Raw genomic sequence first — 11,007 nt, forward strand, 5'->3', positions numbered from 1 at the left:
CCCGGAAAACACATAAACAGAATTTTTTTCACGCATTCCAAACTGTAACACTATATGCAAACATATTTGCCTGTGCAACCCCCCTCTCGCACACAAATCCGCTTGCATCTCTAGTTTTGTTCAACACCAAGTGTAAACTTTGAAAAAAAAAGGTCAAGATTTGCACTTAGCAAAGTTTGGTTCATAATAACTTTGGTATATGGGGAAGTTCAGAAAAATGGAGAACAAACTCAAAGCATCCCCAGTATATCTCTCTCAAGTCTTCACTACCCTGCTGTAGAATCAATGAATTTAACAACGTGGACATCTAAATGAGCTTCTATAGTAAACAAATGTCAAAGATTTTTCTAAATTTTATCTATTTGCTCGTGTACAAAAGAAAAATCTCCATATGCATCCAGTATCAACTCCTGTTGGCAAGAAGTGAAGCTTCGTCGTCATCTCGTTCTCCACCAAGGCCCTCCTGAATCTGGCAGTCATGGAGAGATTTATCATTGCAAGAATCTCTGTTTGCAGGGAGGGAGGTTAACTCGACATTCTCTACTCGCTGAGCTTCATCGTCATCTCCCTCATTCAGCAAATCGGATGGAAGAAGAGTGGAATTAGGATCACTTCTTGGCACCAAGAATAACAGCGCCAGTGGTAGCAGCCTCATCATATTTCGAATCAAGATAGCGGCCCAGAGGTTCTTGAATTCTGTTCTTGTGATTCTCAACAAATGAAGGAGCAACCCACCAATCCATGATCCAGTTAACGAGCCAATGTTGTCGATGGACATGAGCAATGCGTAGAACGTGCCTTCAATGCCAGTGGGGCAAAGCTTTGAGCTAAGCACCAGAAGAGGCATCCATTTGATACGGTTGATCATTTTGGAGACCCCCTCATCGATCACCGCAAAGTAGTAATCTGGTATCCCCATTTTAAGGTTTAGTCGAAGCACCAAGATCAGATCAAGCATTCCTGCCAAGCTTAGCAACAGCTGGCTCGAAAAAAGAAGGCTGCGAAAGGAATGGTCCTTAAGAATATTTTGATAAAGTATAACACCCACAAGAGAACCAACTGATCCAATAGCGAACATAAAGCCAATAAATCCCTGGTGAAGTAACATATAGTTAGTTTGACTATGGGTTCAGATGGAACAATTTTTCAGAAGTAGCCATGCTATATTTTCATAAAATGAAATGGCATTTGAAATGTGTCAGGTCTACAAGAATTTTAAGTGCAAGAGACCTTTATATTCATGAACAAACTGCCAAGCATGCATCAGAGCTAAATGATATGTATATGTACCTCATGGAAAGATAACCCTGCGCTTCGGTCTGTGTACCAGAAGAACATTCCTTCTTGGATGTCGACACTCAACGCAAGTGATACGTACATGTAAACACATGGTCGCCATACTTCAGGGCATTTCAAAGCTGTTAACATTTTCCCACTTGCTTCTACAAACTTCTTATGGGCCTGAATTTGCCATGCCAGGAAGGAAAAACTAGTGTAAAAGATAGTATATGTGGTGTCAAAGAGAAAACAAGAACAACATCATCCCTAACCTGCTCGTATGGAAAGTTGGGGATATGAACCTCCTTCAGCAGTGTTCCGGATAAAATTACTAAGGCAGAGGGTATGGTTAACAGTCCAAGGGCACCCTTGAGAAAGGCAGGATTTATCCATTATCAGATACAAGCACCATCTGAATTTTTTGAAGGAAAAAAATACACCAGCACCATCCAAAGTAATGATGACTGCCAGTCTAATTTACATTTGACAAGTCACAGAAAAGAGAAGCAGCACAAGTAAAGTGGACTGATTATTATGCAGAAAAAATGCATTGGATGAAATTACTTTGAATTAGATTAAGATGGTGATATTCAGGCATTCTGCTTCTAGCAGCGATCAGTGCAGATCAATGAAATTTGAAAAGTATGAAACTCAAACAAATCTTTATAAGAGATGAACTAGTGATACTCACTTGAGCCCCTATTGCATGAACAAGAAAACCACTTATTGAGAATCCAATAAGACCTCCAACAGATGAACAGAATCCATTTAAGCTTATCATGTCAGCAGCAAGATGAGGGTACACTATACTGTTTTCGGCCACACAAGCATCTATAGTAACATCAGCTATCGCCACACTAGCGCTTCCGGTCATCAATGCCAACAAAGCGAACAATGCATGAAGCTTGCTGTGGAGAGCGAGTATAAGCATTGCAATCACTCCGATGAAGCCTGCATACTCCTCAGAAACAGGGAGGGAACAAAACAAACATGATACTCATTTTCTATTTATGCTTTTACTAAATGACGGTTATTCTCCTATCAAGAGAATAGTAGTATGAATGCAAGTTAGCGGAACAGGCCATATTTTGGCTTATGCTGCAAAGCTTGTTTAAAATAGATGCACCTACATAGTCACATTGATTCCTTCCAACTAGCTATTTTGTAGAAAGCTTGCACTCCTCTATGCAGTTCAATGAATCAAAATTACGATGTACTGAACTCATCATCATTTCAAAATGATTTACTAGCTTGGATCTTATGCTGCACCAACTAGGTGTAAAGTCAACTAGTGCATAGTAGCCATTAGCATCTTATGCTGCACCTACTAGGTGTAAAGTCAACTAGTGCATACTCCTAAATTTACTTGCTCATAGGCATGTTTGATGCTCATTGCCATTAGCTCATAGGCATGTTTGATGCTCATTGCCATTGACACATTTTGTCACTACCTTTTCAGCAGCACAAGTCATCAAACTTTACTTGCACTCCTAAATTTCAGCAAGAATATTTCTCAGTTCTAAAGTTCCTACCTAATTGGACAAGGAACAGTGGTTGTTCCAGAAATCAGGACTCAGGAGCGACTCTAACCAAAAAGGCAAAAACCAACACAGCACACCGCAGTGCTCCTCACCTGCAAGAATAAAGTAGGGCCGGCGGCGGTATCCGGCGACGGGGAGCACGTCGGTGAGCAGGCCCCAGAGCGGCTTGACCATCCAGGGGATGGAGGTGACGCCCTGGTACACCTGCGCCACGGACGGCTGCACCCGCTGCACATCCTTCCAGTAGTAGTCGGACGCGACGCGCGAGATGCCACCACCGAGGCCCTGGCTGATGCCGTACGTGGCCACCACGCCGAAGACGAAGCTCCAGTGCAGCTCCCTGGCCAGCATCCGGAACCACGCCACCGGCGACGGCGGCGGCCTGCCGTGGCCGTGGCCGTGGCCGTGGCCCTCCTCGGCCGCCTTCGCCGGCGACCCCGGGGCCGCCTCGATGAGGACATTGGTCTCCCTCTCCTTGTCCTCGGCGAGGTCGTCGGGGGCCGGCTGCGGCGACATTTTCGAGCGTCGCTTGTGCTCTCGCGCGAGATCTTCTATGGCCCGGTAGGAGACTGCGCGGGAGCTCGGATTCCTCACTGGTCTTTACCCAATCTCTCCATGATCTGGATAACGGATGCTCCAGGCACAGATTCGGGGGTTTCTTGGATCCTACGCACTGCGGGAAGCAACAGCAAGATCGGAGCTGGGAGTGGTAGGTGCGTCTGTATCGTATCGATCCAAAAAGTCTTGAAAGAATCAAGATTCAAGAGAGTGGCAAGCTATCCGCGGAAGGTATCAATCAGATCAAAGGTTTGCTCGAACCTTTTGGTACACAAAATCTGAACGGGAGATAAACTGGCAAAAAAAAAAAATTGGACAAAAATGTCAATAAACTAAATTGGCAGGCGAATGGTGCCCGATGGCTTCCAAAAAACACCACTGGGCATCGAGATATGAATGGAGGTTGGATGCAGACATCAGGTACAAGTGGACTATAAACAAGAACAGCGTGAGGTAAAAAAAAGTTGCGGGAGATCGAGGTTCTAAGAAATTGGGAGATTCCTTGGGGAGAGATTAGCCGTTTGACCTTTTTTAACTGGTTTTTAAAAAACCATGAGCTGGCTCGCTAGCTGACAGCAGCATGGACAGACAGTGTCTGGCGTGTGGGACCATCGTTGCCGGGCCCACCGTGTGCGGTGGCTTGTGTGGTCGGGTAGCCCTACTGCGTGACGGGAGTGTGGTATGGCAGTAGTATAATCGGTTAGGAAGTGCCGGTATAGACTTGTCACCTGCTATGCCGCTAGCCCCTTGTCGTTGGAAGGGCAGCTTGCTAGGCCTTTCGCTTATAACCCGTACTTTTTAACTTATTTATTTAGTTAAAATAATATTTTTCTATCATAATAAATCAGTCAGAATAGTATTTTGACTTGTTTTTTCAGCGAAACGAATGGAGCCCTAAGACGCGGGAAAAGCGCTCCGGGCACACGCAAGGTGCATAGGTACTAGTACTCTACTACTGTCCTTCAGTTTGGACTCTGGAGCACGGTTTGGGGTGAGTTTGCGAGGGTGGCCCAGGCCGGCCTTGCGCTCGTGGGCTGCAGGCTCCCGTGTTTGTGGCCTTGGCCCGCGAGCGACCCCGGCTCCCAGGAGTCAAATACGACGCCGCCGCCTGGCCCTGGAGAAACACCACTAGGGTTCGTTTATGGCGAGCTCGACTGCGCGCGGCGCTCGCGGGCTATTTCGGGCGGCGGCGGGGTGGCTCGCGCGGGAAGGTGAAACTTCCGCGCGCGCTTGCCGCCGCGCGGGAAGGCAAATCCGCCCGCCAATCCGCGCGTCTATAAGTGCGGCCGCTCCCCCTGCCTCTCCTTCTTCCTCTCCTCGCTCTGGTCACCTTCCACCTCCCTCCTGAGAGACCGACGGTGAGCTCGTGTGCGTGGTGGCGGCGGCGACCTCCGGCGTACTTTGCCTCCGTTCCGCGCCTTGGGGGTTCTTCGCTGCTGTCGGTGTTTCGGACCGGGGGGTCCTCAACCGACTAGTGAATTTGAACTGCGTGCTCCCGATTCCGGATGGTGATGCAAAGAGACACAAGGTTTATACCGGTTCAGGCAATCGATGCCCTACGTCCAGTCTGAGAGATCGATCTTGTATTCCTTGCACCGAAGTGCTTGTAGTAGGGGGTTACAAGCAGGGTGAGAGAGGGAGCTGATCCCAGGTCTCGGCGAGGTGTCGTGTGGGCCGCTTGAGACGTTGCTCTCAGGCGGCTGGGATGTGAGCGTGTGTGTGTTACAAGGTGTTCTTCTCTGTGTCCCCCTCTAAGTGGCCCAAGTCCTCCCCTTTTATAGTTGAAGGGAGGACAAGGACAGTACATGTGTTAACTATGCGGCGTCGTGCCAACAGGGGCGGCATATCCGAGCCCTGTGGCCTGTTCCTGTGGCGGCGTGGTCGTCGGAGTGGTCCATCCTTGGAGCACTGGGGCGGCGTGCTAGTCCCATCCGATCCTGTGCGTCGTGGGAGCCCCGGGACTGCCTCGGAGTGGGTGCGGCGGTGGACGTGCAAGCCGCTGTGGACGGACTGTGCGTGAGGCCGAGGCTTGGTCGGTGCTGAGGCTGCCCTGCGGTGGGTGGTCTAGGCGGGCACAAACCCCGAGATAGCCGAGACCTTGGTGCACAGTGCCGAGGCCCCGAGTGGGCGGCTGATCTGGTGCGCCGGCTTAGAGGCGGTGATGACCTGGGCCAAGTTGTCCGTGCGATGTTGTTTTCGAGGCGGGGATAGCAGGACACAGTCCAGTGTGGGCGCTAGTCGTGGGCACAGCGTCGAGATACAGTGACCGGTAATCCCCGTCGTGCCCTGTCTCAGCCGGTATGGGGCTGATGCGACCTCATGTCCCGTCGGCCATTCTGTGGTGTCGAGCCATCGTTCGGCTGAGATTGCGGGAGTGGTTGAAGTATTAATGGGACATGACGTGCTGTCGGGAAGACCGGCCGAGGTGGGGGCGACGGACTATGGATAAGCTGACCTCGCGCGAGATGGAGATCGGACTCCTCGCTGAGGCCTTCCGAGGGAGGCCTCGCGCGGTACGGAGGATGCACCCCCTGCCGAGGCCTTCCGTGAAGAGCCTCGCACGAGGCGGAGATTGTGTTCCTGGCCGAGGCCTTCCGTGGAGAGCCTCGCGCGAGGCGGAGATTGTGTCAGGATACCGAGACCTTCTGCGCGAGACTCGAGGCGAGGCGGAGAGCCTGGCGGGCTCGGACGTGGCGAGTGAGGGGCCCACGGCTTACCTTCTAGCTTTGTTTTTTGATGGGACTTAAGTGATCCCTTTGATGTTCGCTCGGGGTACCCCGTTCTAAGGTACCCGACAGTAGCCCCCGAGCCTCCGGGGGAGTGCGTGCACTCTCCCTGAGGGTTTGCCGAGGCTTGGTTTATACCCGCTCCCGTAGGAATTGGGTTTTGATTCTTGAGGTTCCGGTGGGTGCGCGTGAGCGCACCCACCGGGTGTAGCCCCCGAGGCCCTAGAGGAGTGGAGTTACTCCTCCAGGGGCTTTTTTCGTTTTCGCATTTGAGCGAGGAGTTTTTATCGCATTTGCCGAGCCCATAAGCGCAAGTTTGGGTTGCGGGGGTCTCGGCGAGGCTGCAGGAAAAGCCCTTTAGCCTCCGCGTGGAGCGAGAGGTCCGTTAGGGGTTCCCCTGACTTTTTGTGCGACCCTTACGCTTCCTTTTCGCTCGGAAGGAGGGGTGGAATGTGCCTCGCTACCCTCGGTGGGCACGAGCGGTGGCACTTCCGGTGAGCTGTTATCGGGTAGTCCGAGTGGAGGCCCGAACCCCGTTCGCTAGGGGACGGCTAGCGGTCCAGAGACGTACTCCAAGAGTACCAGAGGGTTTCTCTAGTGGGTGCCGAGGCCGTTCGCTGGGCCTTGGTGGCTCGGTGCCTCTCTACGGTGGGATCCCATTCGGAGACTTCCCTGCCGGTCTCGGACATGACTTAGGACGCCCCGAGCGATTGCTCGCTCGGGCCTCGGCCATTCGTAGGCTTGCCCCGAAGTCGTCCCTGACTCTGTTGCCCTAGGGCAGCTGTCAAAACCTCTTGGAGGCCCAGCCTTCGAACCCCTGGACCGTAACGGGCTCGGTGCCCTTTATCATGTTTGTAACGAAACCTCTAGCGTGGACTTGGACCGTTTGTCTTTGTCTTGGGTGCAAGAGGAGCCCCCGAGCCTCCGCCTGGAGCAAGAGGGCGGTCGGGGGTCCCCTGACCTTTTCATCTGACCCTCACACATCCTTTTCGTTTGGACGGAGGGTTTGTTTGCCAAGCCCATTCTGGTCTCGGCAAGGTTGCAGGAAGAGGCCCTAGCCTCTGCGTGGAGCGAGAGGGTCGTCGGAAGTTCTCCTAGCTTTTTATACGCCCCTCGCGCGTGAGGGTTTGTTTGCCGAGGCCCCTTTGGGCATGAGCCTGGGTCATGGGGTCTCGGCGCATCTACAGGAAGAGCCCCCTAGCCTCTGCATAGGGTGAGTGGGCCATCAGGAGCTCCCCTGTCTTTTTGTACGACCCTCATGCTTCCTTTTCGCTCGGAAGGAGGGTTTGTTTTGCCGAGCCCCTTTGAGTGCGAGCCGGGGTCGTTGGGTCTCGGCAAGGTTGCAAGAAGAGCCCCTTAGCCTCTGCATAGAGCGAGAAGGCCATCGAGGGTTCCCCTAACTTTTTGTGCGACCCTCACGCTTCCTTTTCGCTCGGAAGGAGGGGTGGAATGTGCATCGCTACCCTCGGTGGGCACGAGCGGTGGCACTTCCAGTGAGCTGTTATCGGGTAGTCCGAGTGGAGGCCCGAACCCCGTTCGCTAGGGGACGGCTAGCGGTCCAGAGACACACTCCAAGAGTACCAGAGGATTTCTCTAGTGGGTGCCGAGGCCGTTCGCTGGGCCTTGGTGGCTCGGTGCCTCCCTACGGTGGGATCCCATTCAGAGACCTTCCTGCCGGTCTCAGACACGACTTTGGGCATCCCAAGCGTTTCGCTTGCTTGGGCCTCGGCCCCGTATAGGCTCGCCCGTGGTCGTCCCTGACTCTGTTATCCTGGGGCGGCTGTCGAAACCTTTTGGGGCCTAGCCTTTGAACCCCTGGACCGTAATAGGCTCAGAGCCTGGTTCCTTCATACGAAAGGAATAGGCCGTGGGGAATATCTTCCCTATTGGCTCGACAACAGGTGGCGCGCCTTTTGAGGCGGTTTCCTGGGGAGGCGAAACGACGCCTGCTGCCGTAGTGGCCGAGCGTGACATGGTGGATGGGACGTAACTGTTCTCGCATTTAATGAGGGAGACGTGGGCGCGTGGGCCGGTGAAATCGGCTCGTGGTTAACTGCGCCAGATCAGGGGGGGGAAACTTTCCTGATTTCGTCGCCCATTCATTTCGCCTCCCCCCTGCATAAATACCCAAAGAGTCTCGCCCCTCCTCGTCTTACCTTGCCTGCATTAGCACTACCTCCGTCGAGCCATCGCTAGAGCAGCGGGTGTCAGGAAGAAGAGGGGAGAAGAGCGAGCCTAAGGAGAAAGCGAGAAAAAAGCAAGAGCGTGGGAGAGAGAGAAAAACTCACCGCCGCACCCGATTCCTCCATCGCACCCATGGCCGGTGACATCATCGTTGTCAAGGCGGACCCCTGGGATCCTTCGGACGTCACCAAGGAGATGCTTCAGTCGCTTGTCGACGGTGGACTCCTCCGCCCGGTGATAGACCCCACCAGGCCGGAGTGGATTGCTCCGTACGGCGAGCCAGAGCCGAGGCCTCGCGATGGCTACGTCGTGAGCTTCGTCTCCTTTCACGAGCGCGGCCTTGGCGTCTCGGCGGATCGGTTCATGCAGGCGCTCCCGCACTACTACGGCATGGAGCTCCACAACTTCAATCCCAACTCCATCGCTCAGGCAGCTATCTTTGTTGCCGTCTGCGAGGGGTATTTGGGGATTGCTCCCCATTGGGAGTTGTGGCTCCACCTATTCCGGGCGGGGCACACTACCAAGCCGATGGGTACGTCGGGTAAGAGGGAGGCGATGAGGGCCGGCGGCTGCACTCTCCAACTACCCCAGGACCACCTACACCTCTACATCCTAGCCCAACTCGCATCCTCCAATCGCCAGTGGTACACGAGTTGGTTCTACCTTCGCAACGATGACGGAGGACTTCCCCCCTACACTGGGCAGATTGTGGGGAGTTGCCCGGAGAGATGGAAGCACGGCGTCCCAAAGGACGACCAGCCCAAGCTACAGCTGCTTCTGGAGGGGCTGGCGAGGCTGCAGGGCCACGGTCTCACCGTGGTTGTGGTCGTGGCCGCCTTCCACCGCCGGAGGGTGCTGCCGCTGATGGCTCGGCGGCGGCGGCTGTTCGAGATGAAGCCGGGTGAGCCCATTAAGGGCACCCAGATGTCCTCCTCCGCCCTTTCCGACGAGGAAATTCTTCGTCGAGTGGGGGAGACGGTAGAGGCGAAGCTGAGGGGCGGCAACTTGACCCCTATTGTGATGCGGCCGTCGCAGGGGTTCCTTTTGCTGCTAAGTCATGTGCCGCTGTAGCCTCCGAGCCTCCTCAATCTCCCCTTACCCCTTGTTTCCTTATGCGCGTCCATCGTTCCTGCAGGGGATGAGGGACATGCGCTCCTCTCCGTCGCTCGTCCCCGAGGACGCGAGGCGGCAGGCGATCAACCGCGCACGCCGACATGCAGAAAAAGCGGAAAGACGCTAAGGCGGCGAAGCGCACAAAGCAAATCCTCACGCGCGAGGAGCTGGATAAGCGCCGCCGTCAACAACGGAAGGATGGTCTCCTGTTGGAGGAATCCCCATCGACATCGCTGTCGACGGAGGCCTCGGACGAGGATGACGGGGGCAAGGTGGGGCGAGGTCCCCTGGACCACCTTCCTGACGTAGTGGAGGTGGTGCTCAGGGCGTTGGCAAGCAGCCCGGCACTCCCGAGAGGAGGAGGAGAAGCAGACCCGGGGTCGGCGGTTGCCCGCTCCGGGGCCGAGGCCGACACGCCCAAGGCACGGGCGTTGGGCAAACGCGCCGTCAGCCCAGTGGGCTCGGCGGCCGTGGTGGAATAGGTGGCGGTGGAGGCGACGCCACCACTCCCGCAGAGGACCGAAGGGGCACCGGGGTCCATTGAGGACCGACCGGCGCCGATGGATATGGAGGCGCCGCCTCTGCCGCCGCCTCCACCGTTGTGGATGAGGTTTGCCATGGTGAAACGGTTGCTGCCCCGTTCAAGGTAAGTGTATTCTTGGCAGGGTCATAGTGCCTTCCGTTCGCCTTTTGGTCTCGCGCTGACCCTGTAGGTTATTTTTCCTTAGTCGGAAGCGGCCCGCGGACGAGCTTCCCTTGGCGCCCCTTAAGGCGCTCAAGGCGAGCCCCGACTCCTCCGCCCACTGGGTGGTGGAGGCCCAAGCCGCTATCCAACGCGGCGCGGCATCGGCGAGGGTCGACCCGAAGGAGCCGGCCACCCAAGGAGGGGCTACCGAGGTGACCCCTACACAGACGAGGGAGGGAGCGCTTCCGCCCCATGGGGGCGAGGCTCACGAGTCGGATAGGGCCGGTGTGCCCTTGGTTGCCGAGGCCCCTGGGGTCTCTGAGGCTGAGGCGATGGAGGACAGGGCGCCCAAGACCGCCGAGACCGCAGTGGCCGCGGTCGGTGTTTCTGCGTCCTTCGAGGCCACGATGGCGGAGGCTGGAGCCCCCGAGGCCGTCGAGGCCATAATTGCGGAGGCCGGAGCCCCCGAGATCACCAAGGCCGTCATAATGGCGGCGAGGCCGTCTGTCCAGGAGGTGGAGATGAAGGCGGCGGAGGCCTCGGTGGCGCCCTTGGTTCAGGGGTCGCCGTTGTTGCGAGAGAGCGCCCAGGAGGCGGAGGTCTATCCGATCTCCTCCGACGATACTTCCCAGGAGGCGGGTACTGTGGCAGAGCCGGGACGACCCTGAGGAGGAGCCTCTATTCGCCCTTGAGGACGTAGCCGAGGGCGGGTGCTGGGGCACCTTCGAGCAATACCGCCAGCTGGCGGAGCGGTTACTACGTGTAACAGAACCGACCAAATCATAAGAACGTAAGTACAAAAACAATCATCGAAGCGATCAAATTCCTGTACTTAAGCTCCCATAATCCCGGTAGTCCGGAAATCACGAAGGATTTCAACCAACTCTCGACATACAAACCAAGATCGTAGTGATTCAACACA

At 55.3% G+C, this 11,007-nt stretch overlaps 1 protein-coding gene across 1 annotated transcript; it reads right to left on the reverse strand.

Moving 5' to 3' along the window:
• Positions 1 to 121: 121 nt before the first annotated feature.
• Positions 122 to 3,918, reverse strand: LOC136520863 (probable folate-biopterin transporter 2). The gene is made up of 6 exons (XM_066514532.1): positions 3,904 to 3,918; positions 2,912 to 3,671; positions 1,970 to 2,229; positions 1,551 to 1,646; positions 1,291 to 1,461; positions 122 to 1,093 (listed from the first exon to the last, which is right to left on the reverse strand). Exons 2-6 carry the CDS (start codon positions 3,333 to 3,335, stop codon positions 404 to 406), a joined length of 1,641 nt encoding a protein of 546 aa, XP_066370629.1. The 5' UTR covers positions 3,336 to 3,671; positions 3,904 to 3,918; the 3' UTR covers positions 122 to 403.
• Between the last annotated feature and the right edge of the window lie 7,089 nt (positions 3,919 to 11,007).

Source organism: Miscanthus floridulus, chromosome 18, assembly GCF_019320115.1.
Source record: "Miscanthus floridulus cultivar M001 chromosome 18, ASM1932011v1, whole genome shotgun sequence".
Lineage (NCBI taxonomy): Eukaryota > Viridiplantae > Streptophyta > Magnoliopsida > Poales > Poaceae > Miscanthus > Miscanthus floridulus.